We start from the raw sequence: 27,168 nt of genomic DNA on the forward strand, positions 1-27,168 counted from the left end.
ACTATGCAGCTGCACTCCGAGTGGTATCGTACTTACCTCTGCCTTATTCAGCATTGAACACTTTCTCCATAGTTCCCACTCCTCTGAGAGACTCAGTGTATGACTATGTGGCAAAGCACCGGTATGACTGGTTTGGAAAAGCTGAGGATTGCTTGGTACTGAAAGACAAAGAGCTGTTGGAGCGGTTTATAGACCGAGATGAACTCAATGATCGAAGCTAATGATGACCCTTGGAAAGAAGCTAATGATGACCCTTGGAAAGAAGCTAATGTTGACCCTTTTGAATGATTGGAGTTTGGATATAGATTAGATATGAGGGAGTGTAACTAGAGGTAAATTGTCCAAGAACCAAAGCTTATTAGGTTTGTGTTTAGGTTTCTGAACAGTAATCACAAAGGATTAACAACCTTCCGTGGCTAATTCAGCATAATCTTCCGTAGTTACCTCCGTTGTCACTTTATTAACATTTATTAGTTTTTAACACGAACATCTTGATTCAATTTGATGAATTCTCTGATTTTTTAATAAGGTACTCCAAAAATAAAATAAATGTTTAGAATTTTGCTAACACAACTTTATCCAAATTAAGAGATCTAGAAAGCAAAATGAGAATTCGATTTTCTTTTATAGGAACTTTACTTATCAAGAGGAAGCTCTTCCGTTTTGTCTTTGCTCACAATCATTAACTTTGAAACTGTAATCTCTCAATGTTTGAGAGACAAAATAGTTTAGACTAGTTTAACTGTTGGGTCCACCCGAAGGCTGATCCCTCCAAAAATAGGCGTATGCCACTTAGCGTGGAGAGCACACGGTATTCTTTAGTAAAAGGCGAAAGAATAGTTCGCTTTGTGCTCACCACATGGCTGCGTGATTTGCTACTGAAGAGAGTGCAGTCTATTTATACTGGAGTCTCCACTATCAAACTCTCTCAGTCTTCCGATGTGGGATACTGAAGAGAGTGTAGTGTTTCAATCTATATAAAGACTTTCTTAAGAAAAAACATAGGAGTATACTACAAGTGTTTCTTTAGACCTTTATGACTCTCTCCGGATGTCTTCATCAAGAAAGCTATGAAAATAGTTGTCTTGACATCATTTACCTGGTGAATCCATTTCTTCCACGGTTGATGTTTGTTTTCCAGCTAACATGTAACTGGCGGTAAATGATTCACTTTCAGTTTGAATAATGGTTAATTTGACGTTTAAAACCGAAGTTATGTCAGGACTGGAACTAGGTTTGGCTCTGAATAAAATAAATCTTTGCATTTCGGAGAAGAGAAAGAAGAAAGGCAAAGCCTCTCACCGGAACATAGTCTTCTCCTTGAGTGAGTTTAACTACTCTGTTTTGCTTTCTTTTTCAACTCTGTGCAGGTCGAACAGTTAATTTGAGATCTACTTTGAGCTATTGTTCTTGACATTTTAAGCTTATATATCTCTTCAAGTGTGTGAAGAAAAAGCAGTGGCGTGCTAAGATTTAAAGAAATTAACAGTTTTTTCTGATATTTATGTAGTTCGAGTGTGTGAAGGTTTTGAACATCAGTGACAAGTCTTTTCGTCTCTTTCAATTCCTTAATGAATTTACACATACTCTATCCATATCAGTTAAGTCACTTTGAGTTGTCTCTTCTGAGCGAACCTCTTCTTATAACATTTTTTTCATATTCCAATCCTCTCGTACACCATGCATTTGCAAAGCCAAAAACCTAAGAAAAATCGACAACTAGAAGCCTAAAACAAAACCATTGTTAAATTCAAATGCAGAAAATGTTTTACATTGGTACAAAAGTAGCTAAACAAAACAAGGTGATTAGTTTGATGAAACAGAAAATAAACTTTGAAAATAAGAAACAGGATATTCAATGGGTTCAGGTTCTAAGAGTGAATCATAAGATTTGGTATGGAGATCATGCATCACCAAGTGACCATTATCTTGAAGCAATAACTTATTCTCATCCAGAATTTCAATTGGTGCCAACGGTCCGAAGATGGGTTTCACCCCAAACAAAGTGTTTGCGTAATCTATCGAACACAGTTTCTTCCATGTCTTGTTGCCGCCTGAAGAATCTAACGACCATATCACTTGGGTTGTCCCCTTCTTCTCGGATACGCAAAAGCGATTGTCGAGGATGCACATGATGTAGTTACGAGACCTGAAACGTTCACTTGAGCGAGGAAAAGGGGCTTTACAGATGACTTGAAAAGTTTCAGTGTGAAGATCGAAAGATAACACCTTAGTTTCTTCGCAAAGGGTGAGCCATTAAAGTGACCCATCTAAGTGCACAGGAAAACTGACTTAATTTATCTTATAATGAGAAGCAGGGACAATGTACCTCCAAGCGTTTTTGCTAAAATCGAAAACTTCACAAGTTGTAACGTTTTCTAGTCCAAATTTGGATGAATTATACAACCATACCGGCTTGTAAGTGCCCCTAAACTTGTCTTTGCCAAATCCAAGCTTATGCATTGGGAACTCATACTGATTTTTGTCGACCATGTCGATGCAGAGCTGTTGGAAGTTGGAAAGAGGAAAACTTCGTTGCCATCTCGTGGCGGGATTGATCACGACACTAGGAGTGTAAGAACAGTAACTGCATAGAAGACCGTCACAACTACCATGGCAGAGCATCATGTTTGTAATAGGGAGCCTGACCTTAGAAACTACGGAAGACCCCAACATAACTGTATCCCTTGGAGCTGCTTCATAATAACCTTGATTAATATTATTATAAAGATCATCACCAATGGCTACGCAAAGGACATCTGGACCTCCTGATTGCTTACGACGGAGAAACTGTTGGTCTTGGAAACACCGGGACTCGATTGTCGATTTCCACTTGTTGGATACAGACTTGAATCTTAGGAGAGATTTCACAGGAAGCCTCTCCAGCATGAGCTCTACAACATGGAGTGGTAGCAGCACTGCTTCACTGGAGCGACGATGTCTTTTTACTGTTTTGTTTTGATCACTCGAGCAATGTCTTTTCAACAACATTTGTCTTCTTCTCTGTCTCTCTCTCTCTCTCTAATTTGATCAAATACAGACGAGGACCTCCGAGGGCTTCATATATACACACACGAGCTGAGAACAAACAAAGAAACAAACAAACAAACAAAAAGGGAAACCCTCAAGTCAAGTCGGTATAAGGATATGGAAATTTAACACTTTTGTATCTCTTTATCTATTATCTTATAAACCAAAAATACAGTATTACGGACTTATCCAAATTAAAATCACAAATGACAAAAAAAAACAAAAACAAAAAAAACAGTGAGCGTGTACCTCATGATGAGGAAGAGACAGAGATCTATCGTTGGGAAACTTGATCAACCGTAGTACTGTATTATAAATTTATATTCCAACTGAAGATTCGATTTTCTTTTGTAGCTTCTATGAAAAATAGAATCTAGAGGAAACTGAAACACATCCGTTTTGATTTCCACCACGGCACCACCGTCATGAGAAAATAACTTTGAGGCTTCCCACAAAAAAAAATTTAGACTGGTTAACTGTTGGGTCCACCCGAAGGTAGATCCCTCCAAAAATAGGCGTATGCCACTTAGCGTGGAGAGCACACGGTATTCTTTAGTAAAAGGCGAAAGAATAGTTCGCTTTGTGCTCACCACATGGCTGCGTGAATTGAGAGTGAAGGGAGTGTAGTTTATTTATACTGGAGTCTCCACTATCAAACTCTCTCAGTCTTCCGATGTGGGATATGTGAAGCTCCTTCGTAAAAGGCTTTTGCTGTTTCGGCCCATTTGGGTATTAAAGGCCCAATTATTACTTTTTCTTTTCCTTTGGTATATCCCAAGATAATTTAACTTTACTAATCTCACTAATATTTTATTTCTACGTCTAGTAACGTAATCAGTTCTTTTACGTACACTCTTTAACAATCATAATTGGTTTATTGAATCACAATTATCTCGGTACAATGCTCTTCTTATACAACAACCACAACAAACACATACATTACCGTGATTTACAAAGTTAAAATAAATGTTTCTTCACTAAACTCTCTATAAACTCGTTAATGCTCCGATCAGAGCTTCCTCCTTCACTCATTGCCTTGACAGCCAAATCTTTCCACTTCTTAGAACTCTCTCTAATCTTCAAACTACTCTCTCCTTCCATCACTCCTTTCAAACACCTCACCACCTCTTTACTCTTCACAATTCCTTCACCAGCGTCCTCTTTCGCTCTATACCCAACTTTCCAAACATCCTCCACAAACTTAGCATCATTCATCTGATCACTCCACTGAGGCACACCAACCATAGGAACCCCCAAACTCAACCCTTCCAATGTAGAGTTCCAACCACAATGAGTCAAAAAGCAACCTATCGACTCATGATCTAAAACCTCAAGCTGGTTACACCAAGAAACCAACAACGCTCTGTCTTTAGTCGACTCCACAAACCCTTCCGGCAGTTTCGCTATATGAGCTTCTCTTATCACCCACAAGAAGTTCAAGTCCGATTCTTGTAACGCAACAGCTATCTCCGTGAGTTGCTTCTCAAACAGAATCCCAAACGAACCAAACGAGATAAACACAACCGACTGAACCGGTTTAGTCTCTAACCACTCCATACATTCCACTGATCTCGGTTTTAACAAACTCGCACCATAATCTCTATCCTCTCTTATCCGTTCATCAAGATACGCCGAGGGAATCATCGGTCCAATCAACGTCGCTCTCATTGCCTCTGACTCACCATCTTCACAATCCTAATCATCAAAAACACATTAAAGCTTCAAACTTCATAAATAGAGTAATGATTTGAAAAACACTTACTTGTGTTTCTTCTAAACCTTCAAAGCCATTAACGAATAACCAATCAGCATCTTCATGGTTAAGGAACTGATTCAGCAGAACCCTCCCATGTTCCGGGTGAGTAGACCAGTGACGACCCACAAACGAAGGCAACTCATTGTAACTCAAAGACGGCAAGCCACGGATACGAAACGTCGCCCAATTAGGATCTGCGGGGAGAGTGAACTCGCCGTTTGAGAATTTTTGCATCACAGAACAAACGGTGAGGTTGTTAGTGAAGAAAGCAGCAGCTAAGAGATTCATAGATCTAGCGACTTCGAGTCCCCAAGGGAGAAACGAATCGTAGACTAAACAATCGATGGGCGAATCAGTGGATTTGTGATTCTCGATTAGGTGAGTTAGGGTTTCGGATCCGTGGAGTTTGAAGGATTCGGAGTAAGTGTCGACGCTGAAACCTGGGATAGAGATGGGGATGATATCGAATCCGTCGGAGATTGGTTCGACGGAGAGTGATGGGGTTGTGATTGAGGAAGCGGTGTAGGTAGTGGTGGCGATTGTGACTTTGATGGTTTTGGAGACTAGACGTTTAGCGAATTGAATCATTGGGTTAAGGTGGCCTTGAACTGGGTATGGTAAGATCATGACGTGGGCTTTGAGTTTGTTTTTTGTTTCTTCTCCCATTGTTGTAGTAGTTTTAAAAGAAGCAGAGCTTTTTGTTTTGGTTCTGTTTTTGGTTTTTAAAGTGGAAGATGATGATGGATTTGAAGAAGAGACATACAGTATATGGTTTTGGTTTATATAGTGCGAATTAAAATTTCGCGTTATTCACGTTTTGCGTTGGTGCCACCTAACTAGTGTTTTGTTGGAATTTTATATCATGTAACAAAAAAGATTAATAAATCAAAAAGTATAATATAAATTACTAAATATCACTGAAATATACTTATTTCACAATTTCTTATTTGTTGGTGGAATAATTGTAACAATTTTTTAAGTAGTTTAATTTTGCTTAAATTAATTTTAAGCTTTTTGGTTTATAGTTTTATAATCTACTGTGATTCTTGTGAAGTTTGACTCCCTTTGACGTTAATGTTGACTAGTGAGACTTTTTGTCTGTGTCAAATGGACTTTGGAACCGCATTGTGTTGACTATTATAATCATCGTGAAGACTAAAAAAGGGTTTAAGGATTTGGTAAAATAATTGTTTTATGTTTCTCCTTGAAACTCTCTCTTCCTTAGGTTTATTCTAAACAAAAACAACTTTGAATTCAAAATAGCAAACGACACAAAACAGCTAAGAAAGAACAACACACAAACAATTCAAATCAAAAAGAGAAATTAAAACCAGGAGAAATTTTACAAAAAAAATCAATAAAAATATTTGTTCCCTCTTTGTTCAATGAAATTTTTTGGGTTACCTCTGTTTATTCTCTTATCGTTTCCGTATCTCCTTCAAGCCAATCTCTCGTCTGATTATTACACCAAATCATGTCCTGAGTTCGAGCAAACACTCGTCCAAATCGTAACCGATAAACAAATCGCTGCTCCAACAACAGCCGCAGGAACGCTTCGTCTCTTTTTCCACGATTGCATGGTCGATGGCTGCGACGCATCGATCCTCGTCGCTTCAACTCCACGTAAAACCTCTGAACGTGACGCTGACATCAACCGCTCTCTCCCTGGAGATGCATTTGAAGTAATCACACGTGTCAAAACCGCCCTCGAGCTAAAATGTCCCAACGTCGTTTCTTGTTCGGACATTCTCGTCGGTGCAACACGTAGCTTGATCACAATGGTCGGAGGTCCGAAGGTTAACGTCAAGTTCGGTAGGAAAGATAGTCTTGTCTCGGATATGAGCCGCGTTGAAGGAAAGCTAGCTCGTCCTAACATGACTATGGATCATATCATTTCGATTTTTGAGTCTAGAGGTTTGACCGTTCAAGAGATGGTCGCTCTTGTTGGTGCTCACACGATTGGTTTCTCTCATTGCAAAGAGTTCGCGAGTAGGATCTTTAACAAGTCCGGTGAAAACGGTCCTGTGGGGATGAATCCTAAATACGCGGCGGAGTTGAGGAAGCTGTGTGCGAATTACACCAAGGACGAAGAGATGTCTGCGTTCAATGACGTGTTCACCCCTGGGAAATTTGACAATATGTATTACAAGAATTTGAAGCATGGTTACGGGTTGCTACAGTCGGATCACGCGATTGCGTTTGATAACAGGACGCGGTCGCTGGTGGATCTTTACGCGGCGAACGAAACCGCGTTTTTTGATGCGTTTGCGAAGGCGATGGAGAAGGTTAGTGAGAAGAATGTGAAGACGGGGAAGCTTGGTGAAGTAAGAAGACGGTGTGATCAATACAATGACTACAAGGGTTAAATTAGGACACACATTCAAAAAAAAAAACTGTTATGTTATTTTGGTAGTTCATGATTTTATTTTCTCACCAAGTGGTCTTGTGATTGTTGAGTTGCTAACGTTTATAAAAGTTTTGAAAATGTATCGATCACTCCTCGGTGGGAAAAAAAATCTTTCGTCATATTTTTTGTGCCATTGAAAATGTGTTTACTAAATTTTTGTATGTGAATTTATCAAAAGTCTAATGTGATCTGTGTAACAAAATTTCCATACATGTGATCCATTTGCGGTTTTTGATTAAGGGTTCAATATATGACACGGTACTAATTATCAAAATAAAATTGTTGACTAATACTAATGATAAGTTGCAGAAAAATAGCAAAAGATTTACAGATACACTGATCCCTAAGGTAAGGGAGAAAAATAATGGATAAGAAATCTTCTTTTTTATAAAAGAGAGAGATCAAGAACTAACAAGGTTTTTTCTTGTCCAATTTCAAATGTAAATTGAACCATTTGCTCTTCTTCTTTTGTGTCTCGGACCTATCACAAGTATTTGGCTTCTTGTTCTTCTGTCTGCTGCTTTCTTCTTCTTCCTCTTCCTCTTCCTCTTCATCTTCTTCCCGCTCAGTTGGAGCAGGCGCCTTAGCCGCTGACTTCTTGAATGAGCCCTTTCTCAGCCTGCTCTTGCTCGAGCTCCGCTTCATCAATGGAATCGTTGTGTAGGCTGAGTGAATTTCATTTCTCTGCTTCAGAAGCTCATCGATCTGTTAAAAAACACATAAGAAAATCAAACTAAGCTCACCATTCCAAAATCTTTTTTGTGAATGGTGGTATGGAAATTTCCATGAGAAAAAGACTAACCGATTGCATTTCCTGAGCGTATCTACTGGTCATATCGGTGAACTGCACAAGTACTTCCCTGTACTCTGTCTCAAACTTTGACAGTTCCGCTCTTTTAGTGAGGATCTGAGCTTCTACAGACCTGAGGTCTTCTTTTTCTTGTGTAAAAGCGGCAGCACAAAGAACTTGAATTGTGTAGCCCACGCTTTTAAAAAAGTTATCACCTGAAATAGAAACAGACCACCAAGTTGGATCAGCCGAGTACTGAATCCAGAAAGATATAAAAGAGAGAAGTGATTTTGGAATCAGATAACAAGCAGTAAAACTGACCATAGACAGCAAAGACATGAGTGCCGGCCTTTAGCTCGGTAACTTCACATTGCTGAAATCCATCAAGCTTTTTAAAGAAGGCAGATTCTGGATCCTTTGCTTGAGCCATCTAGAGCAATAAAAATAGTCATGTTGGGGGAAAAGAGTAATAACCATAAGAAACTCATTCGGCAGTATATTTACAACACAGTAAAGTGAACCTACCGAATTAACTGTGTGATCCAACCGGTAGACAGGGAAGCCGAGAAAGTACATTCCAGCAGATGTTATCTTACCCGTTCTTCTGCTGTCCTCCTGTTTCCACGAGGGATTAAGTGTAAAAGAAGAACACAACCATTTTAATTACATATAACATGTCACCACATTCATTCTCTGTTTTCACTTCAGTAAATAACAACATACCTGCAGGGCTAGGCTCAATCCGCTGTTGGCCTCTTGATCAAAATACAGCAACTGCACAAGCAGATGCACACGTTAGTTTATCAATACTTCGGGTATTTCAATATCAGTTTGACGGGAAAGACTCCGTTGACCCAACCTTGAATTTGCTTTTGCTAGATGATTCTACTCTGCAGACCAGACCAGCACTTACTTCCTCCTCTGTTATTGTGACAGCATAAAAGTGTGCACATTGCTTTTCAACCTATAAGAACCATGGCACATATGAGACTCGTATGGAGACACTCATTACACACACAAATGAAATCATAACCAGGCATCGGCTTACAGAGCATACCTTTTTAGACACAGCTTGTCCAAGTATAAGAGGATCAACTGAAACTCTGCCATTTAGAGCCTCCTCCAAAATAGTTGCAGATACAGATGTTTTTATCGGCACACCAAGTTTGCTATTTCAACAGAAGTTCCAGAACATATACTCAGCTTGCATTTAATAAATTTGCATCCAGCTATATAAAAGGGACTTAGAAAACGAACAGAAGTCCACGTCAAAAGAAAAAAAAACCTAAACAAAGCTGCAAACACAGTATTCACAGCTCCTAAACTTGAGAGATCTAGCTCCAGCTCTTGGCCTTCTGCTTCAACAGCCTGTGAAAAAAAGAAGCTCTTTGCGATTAGCAAAGTCTGAAAGTTGATGCTGGCACAGCATTAGCTGCTTAAAGAATATAGCAGTATTACTAGAGTAGAGGATCCAAGAAAAGCTTGAGTTCAAGCCTAAACAGCATCTTATCCTTAGTTAATAGTATGATAACTACAATTACACAGAACACAAACAAGAAAACTCTTGCCTCAGGTAAAGTTGAGAGTAAAATATCCAATCTCACCTCAAAACCTGCTGAATCATACTGGCGGCGTTTCTCCGGATCAGACAAGATGTTGTATGAAAACGTGACCTCCTTAAACATATCAGCTGCAATCGGGTCATTGGCAGTCTTATCAGGATGGTACCTGACACACCAAATATACGTTTAGGAACAGCACAGAGATATCAGGACGAGCGAGTACTAATTGCTTGTGCAGAGCAATTGTAATCTCCAAATGAGAATTAGCCTAGACCAAACCATCACACTCCCTTATGCTAATCCAGTTAAATTCAAATTTCAAGAGTCATCTCTGTAAACTAAACTGATTGAATTCAAGGTTCTTCTTCTTATCCATTAGCCTAAACCCTAGATTAATCCCAGCTTTTCGAATTTACGCGTTTCCAAATGTTCAAAAACTAAAGAAGCACCACCAAGAAACCAAATCGAGAAAAAACTTACTTGAGAGCCAATTTGCGATAAGAGCTCTTAATTTCCTGATCAGTAGAGTTCCTTAAGACTCCTAAAACCTCGTAAGGGTCTCGACGGAGCTGCTTATCAGCATCCTTCTTCTCCGACTTGGATCTATGACCTGGCATTTCTCCCCCCTTTTTTACAACCCAAAATACAACAACAAGAATCCTCACCAGAAGAAACCCTAAGAATCTCAATCCCACTTCAACCAAAAAGAAGAATCTCGTAGCGAGGGAGGCGATTTATTCCTTCATTTTCTACAATTCTCTCCCCGGAAAATTCAAATTGACGGCGGAAGAGAGCTAAAGAGAACGAGTCCTCTCTCTCTCTCTACCTCTGATTCTTTGAGAGAGAGATAAGACTGAACTGTCAAAGGAGAAATCGGAGGAGAGGAAGGTGAGAGAAACAGTTCTCGAGAGAAAGAAGAAGAAGAAAATTTTAAAACTAAGGATATATTTCCCACTACAGTGCGCTGGTTCGTTCGGCGCGTGATATCGGCGCGTGAGACTATTCAGATTTGAGAGGACCGCAGGTTGTTTCTTGTTTCGGCATCTTTAAAATTTTATTGGGAGGCGCGTAGTGTTCACGCTTAGCAAGACAACAGTAGGTTAATTTCCAGATTATATACACTAATTAATTAATTAAAAAAAAGTTTAACATTAATATAAAATCCAACTCATATGAGTTATTTTTTTTTTTTTTTATCGTCTGATAGAACCAAAGAATAGTTTGTAACAAAGAAACAAGGAAAGATAAAAACAGAAAGCTATTAAGAAGCCTCATCTCTCACTTGATCATGAAGCCAAGAAGGCCCTCCAAGTGAAAGATAAGACTGAAACCGACCATCTCTTGTAACACTTTTTGCTATTGCCATCGCCACCTTGTTTGCAGAACTCGCCACCAGATAGATTCGCCATGATGTGAATTTTAAGAGAACCTCATGAATATTGCTCAACAACAGACTATAACGTGGCCAAGTGGTAGGGTTATTGATCGCCGCAACAGCAGAGGCTTCATCCAATGCAATTTCCAAGTTCGGAATCTGGAGGATAGATAAAGCTTCAAGCGTCCATAAGATTCCATGTAATGTCACTACAAACCGTGAAGCAGAAATAGGTAAGGCTGCTCTCGCATGATACAAGACTTGACCATACATATCTCTCACAATCCAAGCTCCACCAGCCAGGCTATTCGTACTACACCACGAGATACCAAGATTACATTTAACAAAACCCGTAATGGGTTTGCACCATTTAATCTCCAAAGAACCAGATCTTGTACAACCCACAGAATCTGTTCTCACAGCCATGTCTTGTGCTTTCTCCCATTGGGAACAATCCTCACGAGCCTTACTGACCAAATCTCGTATATCCCCTAGTTTGCCTTGGAAAAACATAGTATTTCGGTGCTTCCAGATGCCCCAGAGTAACCACGGAATAACAGAGCTTATGGCATCCGGAACTACCTCATCGTGCATAACAACCAGTAAATGTTCCCAATTTTTCTCCACATCCTCATTATAAAACCCTCCATTCGGAGAGGGGATATTTGCCAAAGCAAACGCTTGCCGTGCAACTGGACAATCAAACAGCATGTGTCCAATAGTTTCAGAGTGAAAACCACATCGCAAACAACAGACATCCCCACCATATCCTCTGGATGCTAACCGCTCAGAGACAGCTAGAGCACCCGATAGCATTCGCCACAAGAAGGTTTTAATTTTGGGAACTGTTTTTACTTTCCATACCTTGGCCTTAAGCTCCTTTTGCTTAGTCTCCAGCTCAGTTCTCGGTTCATATATAGTAGAAAGCGTTTGTAAAAGCCAGTAACCACTCTTCACTGAATACGACCCAGACTTATTGTAAGGCCAAATATAGCGATCAGCATGTTCCGCCTTCAGGGGCATAGAGAGTATTTGTTTCGCATCATCTGGAGGAAATAAGGCTTGCACCTTCTCGATATCCCATGACATCTGATTTGGTACTCGAAGGTCCTTCACACGTAAATCAACTTCAAAGAAAGTCTGGAGACGATAAGGAGCTCGAGGGTGTGTGTCAAAGATCCATTTATGCTTCCAGACGAAGGTGTCACAGCCATCACCGATACTCCTCATCAGCCCAGATTTTAGTAACTCACGACCATGAAGGATGCTCCTCCACGCGTAAGAGGGTCTTGACCCTGTTCCACACTCCAAGAAAGATGTACGCTTAAAGTATCTGCTCTTATAGAACCTGGACACCAAAGAGTCTGGATTATTTAGTATCCGCCATGCTTGCTTCGCCAGCAGAGCTTGATTGAAATCCCCCAAGTCCTTAAAACCCAGCCCACCTTCTGACTTAGATTTACATAGCTTTTTCCAGGCTACCCAGGCAATCTTCCGCTTCCCTTGACAGTTGCTCCACCAAAACTCACACATTGCACTGGTCAGCTTCCGGCATAAATTTTTACTCAATCTGAAACATGACATGGCGTAAACCGGAAGGGCCATTGCCACTGCTTTCAATAATACTTCCTTCCCACCTAAGGATAATGACTTGGCATGCCACCCTTGAAGTCTGTTCTGTAGCTTTTCCCCAATAAAGCTTAAGAGGGCTTGTTTAGAGCCACTAAAGCATTCTGGCAGTCCCAAGTAAGAACCGGAACCACCCTCCTCATGAATATTCAAAGTCTGTTTGACCAGAAGTTTAACCGCATCACTCGTTTTCTTCCCGAAAGTAACTGCAGACTTTGTGAAATTAATCTCCTGACCAGAGGCTTTCCCATATAACTTGAGACAGCGCATAAGTTCCTCACATTCCTCCTTCGTGGCTCGACAGATGAAGAGGCTATCATCAGCGAATAATAAATGCTGAATGGTGGGGCATGTTTCGTTAAAGCTGAATCCTGTCAAACGACCTTGTTGTTGACTCCGACACATCGTGTGAATCAGAGCTTCTGCGCATAGGATAAAAAGAAAAGGAGATAACGGATCACCTTGACGAATCCCATGTCCTGGCTTGATATAACCATAATCACCACCATTGATGAGCACCGAAAACGTAACTGATCGAACACAACTCATGATCCAACCCACCCATTGAGTATGAAACCCCATCTTGAGAAGGAGATGTTCCAAGAAGTCCCATTCCACCCTATCATAGGCCTTTGACATATCAGTCTTCACTGCAATGACATCCTCATTAAAACTCGAATGGGTTTTCAAGGCATGGACAACCTCATGTGCAAGAAGGATGTTATCAGATATCAACCGCCCTGATACAAATGCTCCTTGTGTTTCAGACACTAGGGACGGCAAGCATCTTGTCAATCGAGTGCATATTACCTTAGACACAATCTTGTAAAGCACAGAACATAAGCTGATCGGTCTCATGTCTGACATTTGGTTGGCATTTGGTTTCTTAGGTATAAGACACAGCTGAGTGTGATTCCATTCTTGTGGCAACACCCCGGTGGAGAAAAAACCCTGTACCTCTCTAGTGATATCAGGTCCTACAGTCGACCAATATTTCCGAAAGAAAGCACCAGTCCACCCATCAGCCCCAGGAGCACTATCTCCTTTAATGTTAAAAGCTGCTTGCCTTATTTCTTGAGCTGAGACGTCCGCAATCAATCGCATATTCATGTCTTCTGTTACCCGTGCTTCCATCCCCTCCAGTAACTCCTCAAAGTTAGTAGGGTTCGAGGATTGAAAAAGACTAGAAAAGTATGCCGCGGCTACTGTTCCCTTCGACCCCTCTTCAAAACATTCTACCCCATTGCTATCCACCAACGATGTCAGTCGGTTCTTCAGTCTCTTGTACTTGACACTACCATGGAAGTACGCCGTATTCTTGTCCCCTGCTTGTAACCAAGATTCCCGGCTTTTAAGTTTCCAATAGACTTCCTCTTCTCGAAAAGCCACTGATAAGGCCCACTTGATCTGCTGCAAACGCCTGAAATTTGGTTGTAATTTGGTAGACTCTGTTTCCAGGTCTCGTCGCAGAAGCTGAATTTGCGTCAAAGAATTAACCGGATTTGATCGCTTCCATCTTGATAGCGCTCTCCGGCATTGTGAGAGGCACTCTGTAACAGACCTATTTGTAACCCCACTTGCAGCACTCCATTGCTCTTTGATTATCCTCTCTGTATCCGGTTTATTAAACCAACGCTTATCAAAACAGAAGCGTCCTTTAAACCGTGAATCCGCATCAACCAATCTCGTAATGATAGGTCGATGGTCTGAACCAAGCAATTCCAGATATTCTGTATTAACTCGCGGAAACAAATCAAACCACTCACTGTTCCCAAAGCTCCTATCCAAACGGCACTGAATCCACACATTATCTCGTCTTCCCCCCCAAGATAATTTGTTACCATAGCTCGGAATCTCTTTAATCCTACAATTCCTTGCCATTGTTCGAAAGGGATAAAAAGAATTCTCCGGTCTTCGCGGCCCGCCCAATTTCTCAGAATTATCCATGATTTCATTAAAGTCTCCAGTGAGCATCCACGCTTCATCTCTCTGAATCCCAATTCTTGTAAGTCTCTCCCAAACATGCGGTCTCAAATGACGAACAGGGTCCCCATAAACATATGTAATATAGAAGGAAATCGAACCCTTGGTAACTTTTGTGTCTATCATCCGTGAATCAGCTACAAGCACCTCCACTTGGTAGGAATCCTTCCAAAACAATGCTAATCCACCACTCAAACCAACCGGGTCGACGATATGAACCTGGTCATATCCCAACCAATCCTTGACACCCAAAACGTGATCACTGGAATTTTTGGTCTCCAGGAGGAACAGAAAATCTGGGAAATGTTCACGAAGCATTTCCTTGAGACGTCGAACTGCCAAGGTGCTCCCCATGCCTTGACAGTTCCAGCTGGTTACACTCATTGAGAATTGGGTGGTTTCTGGGGAACCACTAAACCAGGCTGCTCAACTTCATTACTCTGCACAGTATTCTCCTTGTCCATATTTCCACTTTGTCCAATCACGTCTCGTATCTGAAACTCCTCAGCAGTATCAACTCTGTCAGCTCTCTTCAAAACCTTGGGTATATTGTCCTGATCTTCTAGTGCTTTCCGTTTATTGACAACAGGGCCTGTGATACCTCCAGCATCATCCGTCAACCTTCCAGCTAAACCAGTACTTCCCCTATTAAGATTTTCCTTTGTGTGCCGCTTCCATGCTGATGATTTCTTAGGACCTTTAGTGAGAGACCCACCACCATTCCCCGGACCCGCACAACCAATACTAAATCCCGCTGCAGCCATATCTTCCAAGGAAGCATGTTGTTCCCCACAAAATACTCGCTGGGGTGACAGGGCAGATTGCTTGTCATTCGCCTGAGGGTCCAGTGTGTGTTGACTAGACATCATGGGGGAGATATTATCATTTATCGCCATGGCATTATCAGGGAACCCTACCTTATGTCCTTGTTGCTGATAATCAAATACTGGGCCTTTCCCTTTATCAAGACTTTGCGTTAAAGCTGGAGGAGCTTCCAAACGCAGTAAAGAGTTTTGAGCACGAGCATCCGTGGCCATCGATTCTAAAGTCATCCGCAGCATCTCTTCCCTTTGACCATATAGAGTTGGGTCACCCGAGAATAGATATCTCTTCATCTCTGTTAGCACCTCTGGAACTACCAAATTTGATTTGGAAGGAAAACCCGGTGGACTTGGCCGTTGAAGAAACGGGAGAACTTCACCTGCCAGATCAGAGGGAAATCTGTTGTCTCGTGTTGAGCTCCATATACCACGACCACCAAGAGGTTCTTGACTCCCACAAACATCGTTGGTTAAATTCTCCTTACGCAAGAAAGGACATCGCTGCTTATCATGTGTGAGACGAGAACAGTGGAAGCAGCTCTTCCTCACCCTTTCGTATTCAATACTCACCTCAGCTATCTGTCCTTTAGGCAAATGAACAGCTTTGGATTTAACCAAAGGGTTGGAGATATCAAAAAGAATCTTGACTCGCACAAAAGCATTATACTGAGATCTCTCTTGGTCAAAAGCTATCTCCTTGACCTGACCAATTCTCCCAGCAATCGTCTCAATCGTTTTGAGAGAAAGGTAATTTGGTGGAATGTTCCTTAGGCGGATCCATACTGGGAAAATTGTAAGGAAAGAACTTGATGGCGTCTCCGTCCAGCGCTCCAGCAACAAGCCCCAATCATCAAAAGTCCAGAATCCTGACTTGAGTACTCTTTCCAGATCACTTTCCAATTGAAAAATAAACTGGAAAGTATCTCTTGAGAGTGCAATACCTCGAACCCTTTCGTAAACTCCCCAGACCCGAGGCATCTTCATAATCATCTTCCCCATCTTCTGACATTCAGGATTCAGCAATCTCCCCACGAGACTCAATCGACACTCTACCGCCGACCCAAAATCGCCCTCATCTGTGATGACAATTAGGTCTTCATCCGTTAGTGACATACTCTCCAGCGCTTTACCCAAGCTCGCCTCCATTAACAGTAAGAAAATACTTAGCTTTTTAACTGAAAACCTAGAACCGAGCCCAGATAAAGATAGACTCGGCGGATGAAGAACTCGACTGGAGATATTTGAATTTGGAACAGGATAATCGTGAGAATATTCGTAGAAATCCCATGATAACAGATAGATTTGGTGAAGATTTGGAGATTCCGTAAAGATCGCTGATTGTAACGACAATTCTCCGGCAAAATCTTGTATTTTCCGGCTGGATAGTCCTCTGAAATGTGGACAGTGAAAGACTCTCAACGAAAAAGAGAGACCTGAGCTCATATTTCAAAACCATCAAAATATTATTGTATCCCATATGAGTTATTTATGACCTTTATTTTTTTTAATCATTTATCTAAATGTATGGTTTCTGTTTGGATAGGTTTCGTTACAATTACAACTTTACATTATGATTTTTCAACAATATCTATTAACCGACTTATATGAGTGGTTCAATTTTTAACCATAACAAATTTTATATCTTTGATATTACAACATTACACTAAGAAACAAGAAGAGCAAAGATTTTTTTTTTTTTTTGAACAAAGAATAGCTAAGATTTTTGTCTAAAAAATGGATGTGACCTATATGGGAATACTTTTCAAATATAATTAACCTTATATGGTAAAAAAAAAAACAAAAAAAAAATATTTTACTATATGGGTAGGGTTGAATAGTGAACAGTGTTGTTGACTATTTAAAGTTTACAAACAAGAAAATTAATTATTCTATATATAAATAAAACAGTATAATTCAATTTAATTAGCCATTAACGTCAAAAATTGTATTAAGTTTTTATTTTATTTTCTGTCCTATTATCACAAAAGACCTGTGATGCTGGCTTGCATCAGTGTACAACTTTTTGAAGAATATTTTACCAAATATATTCAAAAAAATGGTCCACACAATATGAGAGATTTATTAATTGAAAATATATATAGGACGATGTCGACGAGGACACTTCAACACAATCAGAGGCTCATCATCATGTTTGGGTTCGTTTTCTAATAAAACCTTGCCAAATCTTTTGTTGGGCTCTCTCGAGGATCAGTTTAAAACTAGTTAGTGTGTATATTATATTTTAGATTAGTTTGTTGTATAAACCAAGTATAAAACAATACTAATGTCTAAGAAATACTTTACCGTCTTTGATTATTGTAGATGGAAAAAAATACATTGGAGAAAGAGATATTTGCAGTTTTCAAAATATTACTTTCACTTCACGAGATCGAGACGTATTATTACATTATAATTAAAATGATCACCAGATTCCTACTACGAAAATGATTGGAACTGGACCCCTTTACGATCACAACAAAACGTCATTATGTTTTAGGATTGTTGCCTTGTTGATGGATTTGTTGTATCATCGTGTACTAAAATGATCTATACATTATGGGCCTTATACAACTGAAAGCCCATTAATTGTATTGTTACAGTTTTAGTTTTAGTAAAGGTAGGCACAGAGTATTTATATTTCAATGTAGAATATCTAATATCAGCAGCACAAAAAAATTTGATATCATTCAATGTAATATTCAATTATCTGCACGTAAAGTATGGAAGTTTTTGTTTCCCCCATACTTCACGTGTATGATGCGATATACATTTCTATCATTATACTATAACACATAAATCTAGTCATAGTACATGGAAGACAAAACTACGTGATTCGTTACTAAAAGCTCCATGCTTCTAAATTTAATCAATTTTATTTATCTTGCCGATTGTCACATACACAAATTCCAGATTGATAACTTGTACGGTTCTACCAAAAATAAATCACACCACCAGACCACATGGTCTTGATGCTCAACTTCGAAGTTGTCGAAACATGCAAGTTTTATAATTCTCTGTCGTCATTCTTTGTTTAGTTAGTACTTTAACTCTATGTTTAAGAAGGAACAAACAGAAGTATTTTGATTTTCTAAAACAATACCGATAAGTTCGTGTGAAGCCGTAAAGGTCATTTCGAATAACATACAGCCAACGATCAAAAACGGAAAAATCTCATATATTTTGGATTTGTACTATTAGAATATGGTATACGTAGCGTAGGTGAACGAACTTGTACATATGTAATTAATCTTCATATGAAAGTGTACTCCAATAATACCGAGTGTGATAGGTTTATGACCAACCCTAGCTAGCTTCATTAGTTATTGTATAACAACATTCATAAATATATAGACTAATTCAGAGAGATTAACCAATGGTCACGACATATAGTCATATATAGATTGTAATTTGTAAATAAGTAATTAAATAGATGAGACCCTTAAGTTCCAAACCTTGACAGAAAGATCAAGACTCCCACTATAAACCATACAAGTATAATCGGAATTAGAATCGGAATCAGAAACTGATACGGCCAAACACTTAACGGGCTTGGTATGTCCTTCCAAAACCGCCAAACAAGAATAACCCTCTTTCTCCATTAATCCTCTCTTCCAAACCCTCAAGCTCTTATCCGCTGATCCACTTAACACCAAATCAGACGCAACCGCTAAACACATAATTGCCTTTGTGTGTCCCCTTAAAGCTCCCACCACAGACATATGTAGTAATTCACCATCAACACCATCATCTTCTTTGCTTAATCTCTCCCACACAAGAATCGATCTATCACACGCTCCTGAGTAAAGAACCTTCCCGTCTTCACTCACCGCCAACGCATTCACTGCCGAGAGATGTTTAGTCAGAGTAGCGACGAGATAGTGTTTCTTGTCCTTCTTGTTCCACACTTTTATCTTCTTATCTGCCGAGCCGGTGTAGACAAACCCGTCAGGAGACACCACGATGGAGTTGATGGCATCATCGTGAGCCTTGTCGATAGACTCTAAGCATTTGAAATCGGAGGTTCTCCATATCTTGAAACTTCGGTCCCACGAAGCAGAGTAAAGCATAGTGCCGTCTTGTGATAAGGCGAGAGATGACACGGCGTCCACGTGGTGAACCCACGTGCACCTCTTGTGCCGTCGGACTTCCACGTAACTTTTGCTACTGAAGAGATTCTTGAAACGGTCGTTCATCGTCGGAAGAGTCGCCACGCACTTGTACCTCTGATCTCTGCGAGTACTGCTCTCGTGGATGATCCTCCAAACACGAATCTTGTGATCCTGATGAGCGCTTATTAGCTTGTCTCCGAGAATCACCAGCGATTTAACCCCTCCGTTTCCTGTAGAAACTATGTTACGGTCATCGCCGGTGGAATTCTCCGGCGAGAAAGGAGGTTTACGGGGCCATACACGTATCTCGCTGTTGGAAGAGCCTGTGTAGAGTAATTTATCGGATACGGCGAGAGAAGAGACGTACGAGGAGTGACCTTTGAGAGTGGCTAAGCACTGGTGATAGACGCTCGAGCTCTGCGGCTGGAAAGACAGCGAAGGAACCAATGGGAGACTTGGCTGAGACAACAAAGATGATGATGACGTGGAGGATTCTGATTGGTGATGAGTAGATTTCGTTTCACATTCTGATCTGTTTTTATTACAAGGCAGGGGACAAGAGCATGGGAGCAAACCCATTGTTCTTACTTCTTGAGCGAGCTAGAGAGAGAGATTTTATTTGTTTGTTTTGGTGTTGTCGGGAAATACTTGTGGATATGCTTTGATTTATACAATGAGTCGTATCCCTAGCATAGGTAGGGAGGATTTGGGGAGTTTATTAAAATTAAGCTTTTTGGTTTAACCATAAACATTATAAAAATGGGTGTTAATGGAGAATTTATATAGAAAGGTGAAAGATAATTAAAAGAAAAAGGTTGAGGGTAGTGTAGGGTGGGGGAGGACTAATTGATCCCATGTGTCGTTAGACCAACTGCATTGGCGTCCCAATGTGTCGTCCCACATATTAAAATTGCCAAATTTAAATCAAAATCATGTTAATAACGAAGAAACGTCTCTTATTAAGGGACGTAAATTCGTCCGTCCTCCGTTACACGTGGCGCCGTTTTATTTGCTGATGTTTTTTTGTAGGGTTAGACCAAATGTATCGACGGTTCGACTCATTTTGTTTACTCCTTCTCTCTTTCTTTATCCTCTCTTTCTGGACGGCGATTTGATTCCGAAGGATGTTTTTTCAGATCAAGCTGCCTGAAGCATAGAGAAATCTGCCGTCAATTTGCTCTCGCCGGTTGCAATAGAAAGAGGTCTGTGTGTTCGTCACATTGTATTATCTTTTTTGGGTTTTAAGGGATTTGTTTATTTGATTTTTCTCGATATGTCTCTCAGTTATGATTCGATTGTTGAGTATCTGTGTTTATGTACAAATTCCTTCTGATTTTAATTTTGATTTAGGGTTTCATAATATGTTTTTGATTTCGATTTAGGGTTACGATTTAGGGATTCGATTTAGGGATTCGATTTAGTTTTTAGGGTTTCGATTTAGTTTATTGGGGTTCGATTAAGGGTTTGGATTTATTATTTCTCTGCTTTTAGTTTCTGATTTTATGACCACAAGTAATGTTGGTTCCAATTTTTTTTTTCGGATGCAGATTTGAAAAGATAAAGTTTGTTGCTCTGGTCGGATTTCGAAAGGGATAGCAAGCGAGTCGACATGGTAAGGCAACCACATTAAACTCATTACTACTTTGTTGTGTATCCGTATTGTGTCTTGTTAAACCGAGTCTAACATTTTACTTGTTTGTTGTTTATGAGTTTCCTCAGCTTTCATCTCATGAAAGCCTCACATAAGGAGAAATCACAGAACAAGTAGCAACAATCAGAGAGACAAAAGGTAAATAATTGATTCAATTTGGCTAAAAAATGTCAATTTCTTGTTGTTTGTTGTATACTTGTGGTTTGTAGTTGTCTCATTTACTGAATTGGTAGACTTGTGTTGTTGTCTACGTAGTATATACTAGTTCATAGTATTTGATTGAAGTCAGTTTATAATTATACGAAAGTTACTGGTGATGATCTCTGTTCTAAGTAAATTATTAATGCTAATGCGATGTAACTAAAGCTACCTAGACATCAATATTTATGTCACTAAAGATACATGGACAATGTTGTTACTGTCATATATAACCAAACTCGCCACTTAAAACTCTTGTTGATGTCTAGGACTATTGTCTTTAAGACTTTAACTAAAGCTATCTAGACTTTAACTAAAGCTACTGTCAACGTTCTTATATAACCAAACTCGATTCTTAAAACTCTTGTTGAAGTCTAGACTTTAACTAAAGCTATCTATACTTTAACTCTTGATGAAGTCTAGGACTGTTGTCCTAAAACATCTTCTCTATTTATTATAGTTGATATTTGTTGTCATAAATTGTGATTAGACTTAGGTAGGTGAAGGTTAGTTCTTTATGATTTTAATTTATTACTTGATAGCATTTCACCCTTTAAACACCAAAGCAGATTTTCAATCTTTCTCAACCATCTACTTGCTCTTGTTTATTGTTCTTGGTTCTTTGGTTATTGGTTCTTTTCAATCTTTCTCAGTCATCTTCTCTCTCTCGTTTATGGTTCTTCGTTCTTAGGTTCTTGCTTCCTTTCAATCTTTATCAATCATCTACTCGCTCTCGTATATGGTTCTTGGTGTTCTTGCTTCTTTTCAATCTTTCTCAATCATCTACTCGCTTTTTCAAACAATCTTTTCAATCTTTCATAATCATCTGAAACTCTTGTTCCTATGAGTTATTATAATACATTCAGTCAGTCTGTCGTTTAACTTTAATACATTATGAATTGATTTGCTATATTTCAACATATTATGAAGTGATTTTTTATGTTAATGCAGATACTTCACATGTGCGAATGTTGATGATGGAGAGATGCATATTCACAAGTGGTGGGATGTAGCTGTCATGGAGGAGATGGGCGAGATGAACAAACAATGTCAAGTGCTGTCTGAGAAGGTGGATAGCCTCACAATCGCAAGTGACTATGACTCGCACATCAGTACTGAAACCGAGCAGAAAATAGTCATGTTAGAGAAGGTAGTGTTAGAGCTACGGAAGAGTAGAAATAGGTTTAGAAATGGTACAGAATTGATATTCGTAATTGCTATTGTTGTATGTTTAATATGTATGGTGGTGATGTCTATGAAATTGTAATAGACATCACGGGTAAAAGTTTGTGTCACGGGTAAAAGTTTGTGTAATGTCAAAAAAACTAAGTTGCTATTGTTGTATTTTAGGAATGAATACATTCTAATGACATTGTATTTTTGTGTCACGGGTAAAAGAACGCATGACACACAGCACAAAGATTGAGTGACACTGCCTTCACGGGTAAAAGAAGGCATGACACACAGCTGAGTCACAAAGCACAAAGCTTGAGTTCACGGGTAGCACAAAGCTTGAGTTCACGGGTAACACAAATGCTTGAGTTCCTATATATATGCTTATTCAACACCAAAGAAACAAAATCAAAACCTTCTTATCTTTTTCTACACTCCAATTTTTCTCAACATCAAAACAAAGAGCCCTTAAATTTTTTTTTTCATATGGCATCATCATCAAACCATTACCACTACCAAAGAGACGATGCAGATAATATGGATGGTTACTTTGATGATTATTTTGATAATTTTCTCGAAAATTCTAATATCATTCAAGAACCAATAGAGCGAACGCCACAGATTTTTATAGAGAGAAACCGGGAAGAAGGCCACATTAATCTTTGGAATGATTATTTCAGTGATACTCCAACATACCCGGAGTATTTATTCCGGCGATGGTTTCGCATGCACAGGCCATTGTTCATGCGTATTGTGTAACGTCTCTCTACAGAAGTCGAGTATTTCCGTCAATCCCAGGATGCAACCGGTCGGGCTGGTCTGTCACCTATTCAAAAATGTACTGCAGCCATTCGCCAATTGACCTATGGTACTGCCTCCGACACAGTAGACGAGTATGTACGAATTGGTGGTTCAACGGCTCGGAAATGTTTGCACGAGTTTACCGCCGGAATAATCTTGTTGTTTGGCGATGAATACCTAAGACGTCCCACACAAGACGACCTAGAGAGACTACTCTATCAAAATCAACAACGTGGATTTCCCGGGATGGTTGGGAGCATTGACTGCATGCATTGGGAGTGGAAGAATTGTCCAACAGCTTGGAAAGGGATGTATTCATGATCAACCGGAAAACCTACAATCGTGTTAGAGGCGGTAGCTTCGTATGACCTCTGGATATGGCATGCTTTTTTTGGAGCTCCAGGTACTATGAACGATCTTAATATTCTGGATCGATCAAATGTTTTTGATGACATTCTTAACGGTAATGCTCCGGAGGTCAACTACTTTGTAAACGGAAGGGAGTACAATTTGGCGTACTATCTCACCGATGGTATTTATCCCAAATGGGCCACATTTATACAATCTATCCGGCTTCCACAAGGTATGAAAAATTCTCTTTTCTCTAAAAAACAAGAAGCTGTGCGGAAAGATGTTGAGCGTGCCTTTGGAGTCTTGCAAGCTAGATTCGCAGTTATTAAAAATCCATCTCGTTTATGGGATAAATACAAAATAGCAAATGTTATGAGAGCATGCATAATACTCCATAATATGATTGTCGAGGATGAACGAGACACATACAGTTGGCGAAACATTGTTTCTGAATTTCAGGACGGAGAAGATGTGGATCAAACATATACCGTCGGTGCCGCCAGTTTGGGTTCAAATATGAGCAGTACGATTACTCGTCGAACACATATGCGGGATAAACAAGTTCATGACCAGTTAAAAAAAAGATTTGATTGAGCATATTTGGACAAACTTTGGACATCTTCCACATAATGAAGATTAATCACAAAAATTATATGCAGAGAATAAAATGTTTGTTTTAACTTATGATGTTTGTATGGTTTATGTTTTTGTTTTTAATGTTTTAATTGTATGTTATGTTTTTTCCAAGTTTTTGTAACTTTGTAATTTTCTTATATTTTTAATGTTAATGTTATATGTTTTATTTGAATTAAAACTTTAATATGATTTTACTTCTTAATTTACATAATTAATTTTTAAAATAAAAAATAATATTATTTTTTTCAGGGGACCAATTGTGAGGGACACCAATGCTCATACCAAAATTAAGAAACTCTGAAAATAAGATTAAAATATTTGAGGGACCAAATATTTGTCCCAACCAATGCTCATGGTCATAGTGTGATGATGTGTTTATATTTAATTAACATATCTTGGTGTTCCTAACTTACCTTTTTGTGATTATTGTATTTTCCTTATAATATATGTTTTGATTTCGACATAGTAGTAGTATTAAATTGTATTTCTTGAGTTGAGGAGAGATCAAACCCGATGCTTCTAAAGTTATTATGATAAAATTCCTTCACCATGGTCAAATTGTCATCATTATTTGTAGTTATAATGGTCCCCCATCGATTGTTGCTATCAATTTAAAGATCATAAAAGTTCAAATAAAAGTCTCAAATTTACTGTAAAAAAAAAATAGTTATATGAACTTTTGAGTCATGAATTTCATCTGATCTTATTCGTATATATATATAAAAAAATAATGTGTTTATAAATAGAACCAATGTAAGAAAGAGAATGTTACAAAATAAACAGAAAAAATATTAAAAATCGTAGTGTAAAGTCTCGAACTCAAGAACTCTATTACCTTTTTGTTGACCTTTTACCACTACACTAGAGAAAATTTTATGCAAATGAATGAACTGGGGCCGGCTCTGAGTGCATCATTGGTTCATTATTCATTTTAATTAATTACAGTTAGTGTTAGAGATTCAAGTAATAATATAAATTATTTAACATTATTAGATCAATTAGATTTTTTTGCCCACAGAGTTCTTCATTAATAGAAAAGCTTTTTTTTTTTTTACATAATCTGAGAGTTTTCAACTAACACAAACAAAACAAGACATTACTTTACTTTCTTAACAATATTCAGAGTCTATTTTCTCTTCATTGAACTATTTCCAGAACACTACTCAGAGTCTACTTTCCCTTCATTGAAATATTTCCAGAAGCCAGTTCAACCACATGACAGCAAAGTGTAAGAAGGTAGGGTCGTTCACTACTAACCACATACTGCCCACTACAAACAAGATTTTGGTAACAAATTGAGCACATTGCTTTGTAGTTGTCATTGGAGGACTGTTGGATCGAAAAAGCCAATCCACCCACTGTTGCGCTCGATTAAAATGGGCCACCCAAACCTGATGCCGTTTTGTTCGGTTTAAACCACTTTCAACCAAATCCACACATACATTGTAGATAAAGCCAAAGCCCATGGTCTGGAATCCTTCCAGAGTTATAAATCCACCAACCTCCATAGTCCATAGGCTTAGCTTCCTTTTCCATAGACTTAGAGCACCATTAGTGGGAGGTACTCTTATGGTTACTCTTTTATTTGGGCCCAAAAACTAAATTAAAAACTCATTTTTTGGTCAATTAAGTAGAGAATCGATTCTCTGGGAAGGAATTGAGCAACCCAGAGAGTAACACAACGTGGCCTATTTTGATTCGTGGACGCAAAAATACAAAAAGGAATTGTTTTTTTTCTTTCTTCTCTCTTCTTGCTCGATCCTCTCTCTTCTATGTCGATCCAGACGGCGAATCGAAGGCGATTCAGAAAAATCAATCCATAGTTCCAGACCCAATTCATCTTTGAGCTTTGTCATCCATTCCTTCAAATTCTTCATCGGAATATCCACTCCGATCTAAAAACCGCCTTTCGTCTTCTTCTTCGCGTTGCCCTCTCTCGTCGTCGGCGGCAGATTAAAATTGCCCTTCAATTCTACAGTTGCAAGAACATGCTCTTTCAAAACCAAATTCGAGCCTTTTCACAACTAAATTTTGTTCCTTTATTGATTCTCTGAAATCAGTCTCTGTTATTTTTGTACTTTTTGCTTTCCAATGATGGGAAGAGTAGACAATTTGCTTTTATTTGATATCGTAGTGCTGAAGAAGCTCAAGAAGCTATCAAGTATTTCAACAAGTCTTTTCTTGATACTTCTCGTATATATGTGATGATGTTTAAAGCTGGTCGCCTTTTCGTGATGATGACAATGATGATGTTCTTGACACTGATCGCCTTTTCGTCCGTAACCTGCCTTACATTGCAACGTACGGGATTGTCTTGTTCATCTTCTGCTCTTTTTATATACCCTGTTTTCTGTTTATCTATCTGTTATTAATCTTATACATCTTTGATTCTCGTCAATAATCTCATGCAATAGAGAAGAAGAGCTTATGGAACATTTAAGCAAATTTGGTGAGATATCAGAAGTCCATCTTGTTCTTGACAAGGAGACGAAAAGGTCCAAAGGAATTGCCTACATCCTTTACCCGATTCCGGAATGTGCGGCAAGGGCAATGGAGGAATTAGATAACTCAATTTTCCTAGCTGTTAGTTCAGGTTTTAAAACATTTGATGGTGATGCAGGGCAATGGAGGAATTAGATAACTCAATTTTCCAGGACCGTTTGTTGCATATTTTTCCAGCCAAGCACCGTGAAACGTCTGATAAACAAGTGTTAGTGGCCTACCCTTTCTAAGTTTCGGTCTTTCAACTTGTAATATTTTTGTGAACCAGATTTTCCATTAGTTGTTTAACATGGCCCTTCTCAACAGGAATGACACTTCTAACCTGCCAAAAACATTCAAGCAAAAGAGAGAGGAACAAAAGAAAGGCATCGGAAGCTGGTGGAAATACAAAGGC

General features: G+C 39.1%; 5 protein-coding genes and 1 long non-coding RNA gene across 6 annotated transcripts; 2 read left to right on the forward strand and 4 right to left on the reverse strand.

Annotated features, from left to right (window-relative positions):
• LOC104756782 (F-box protein At1g11270-like) lies at positions 1,725-3,624 on the reverse strand. Its single transcript, XM_019239481.1, has 2 exons — positions 3,280-3,624; positions 1,725-3,078 (listed from the first exon to the last, which is right to left on the reverse strand). Exon 2 carries the CDS (start codon positions 2,989-2,991, stop codon positions 2,293-2,295), a length of 699 nt encoding a protein of 232 aa, XP_019095026.1. The 5' UTR covers positions 2,992-3,078; positions 3,280-3,624; the 3' UTR covers positions 1,725-2,292.
• Positions 3,886-5,530, reverse strand: LOC104756783 (UDP-glycosyltransferase 74B1). The gene is made up of 2 exons (XM_010479432.2): positions 4,793-5,530; positions 3,886-4,725 (listed from the first exon to the last, which is right to left on the reverse strand). The coding sequence occupies exons 1-2, from the start codon at positions 5,450-5,452 to the stop codon at positions 3,988-3,990; spliced, it is 1,398 nt and encodes a 465-aa protein (XP_010477734.1). The 5' UTR covers positions 5,453-5,530; the 3' UTR covers positions 3,886-3,987.
• LOC104756784 (peroxidase 6-like) lies at positions 6,152-7,241 on the forward strand. Its single transcript, XM_010479433.1, has one exon. The coding sequence runs from the start codon at positions 6,172-6,174 to the stop codon at positions 7,150-7,152; it is 981 nt and encodes a 326-aa protein (XP_010477735.1). The 5' UTR covers positions 6,152-6,171; the 3' UTR covers positions 7,153-7,241.
• LOC104756785 (chaperone protein dnaJ 16) lies at positions 7,459-10,473 on the reverse strand. The gene is made up of 10 exons (XM_010479434.1): positions 10,026-10,473; positions 9,588-9,711; positions 9,269-9,351; positions 9,041-9,152; positions 8,843-8,947; positions 8,707-8,757; positions 8,509-8,598; positions 8,305-8,413; positions 7,996-8,198; positions 7,459-7,898 (listed from the first exon to the last, which is right to left on the reverse strand). Exons 1-10 carry the CDS (start codon positions 10,160-10,162, stop codon positions 7,602-7,604), a joined length of 1,311 nt encoding a protein of 436 aa, XP_010477736.1. The 5' UTR covers positions 10,163-10,473; the 3' UTR covers positions 7,459-7,601.
• Positions 18,696-20,663, reverse strand: LOC104756786 (uncharacterized WD repeat-containing protein alr2800-like). The gene has a single exon (XM_010479435.2). The coding sequence runs from the start codon at positions 20,039-20,041 to the stop codon at positions 18,776-18,778; it is 1,266 nt and encodes a 421-aa protein (XP_010477737.1). The 5' UTR covers positions 20,042-20,663; the 3' UTR covers positions 18,696-18,775.
• LOC104756787 lies at positions 25,943-27,168 on the forward strand. Its single transcript, XR_762324.2, has 3 exons — positions 25,943-26,573; positions 26,687-26,982; positions 27,081-27,168. It is a non-coding gene; the product is annotated as an uncharacterized LOC104756787 (long non-coding RNA).

This window comes from Camelina sativa, chromosome 17 (genome assembly GCF_000633955.1).
Source record: "Camelina sativa cultivar DH55 chromosome 17, Cs, whole genome shotgun sequence".
In the NCBI taxonomy this organism is placed as follows: Eukaryota; Viridiplantae; Streptophyta; class Magnoliopsida; order Brassicales; family Brassicaceae; genus Camelina; species Camelina sativa.

Coding starts and splice junctions, on each gene's coding strand:
- LOC104756783 (XM_010479432.2), bottom strand. CDS start 5,452: ATGGGAGAAGAAACAAAAAACAAACTCAAAGCCCACGTCATGATCTTA. Junction 4,726..4,792: donor AAGGTTTAGAAGAAACACAA/GTAAGTGTTTTT, acceptor TTTGATGATTAG/GATTGTGAAGATGGTGAGTC.
- LOC104756784 (XM_010479433.1), top strand. CDS start 6,172: ATGAAATTTTTTGGGTTACCTCTGTTTATTCTCTTATCGTTTCCGTAT.
- LOC104756785 (XM_010479434.1), bottom strand. CDS start 10,162: ATGCCAGGTCATAGATCCAAGTCGGAGAAGAAGGATGCTGATAAGCAG. Junction 8,948..9,040: donor GACAAGCTGTGTCTAAAAAG/GTATGCTCTGTA, acceptor TGGTTCTTATAG/GTTGAAAAGCAATGTGCACA. Junction 8,758..8,842: donor CTAGCAAAAGCAAATTCAAG/GTTGGGTCAACG, acceptor CTGCTTGTGCAG/TTGCTGTATTTTGATCAAGA.
- LOC104756782 (XM_019239481.1), bottom strand. CDS start 2,991: ATGTTGTTGAAAAGACATTGCTCGAGTGATCAAAACAAAACAGTAAAA.
- LOC104756786 (XM_010479435.2), bottom strand. CDS start 20,041: ATGGGTTTGCTCCCATGCTCTTGTCCCCTGCCTTGTAATAAAAACAGA.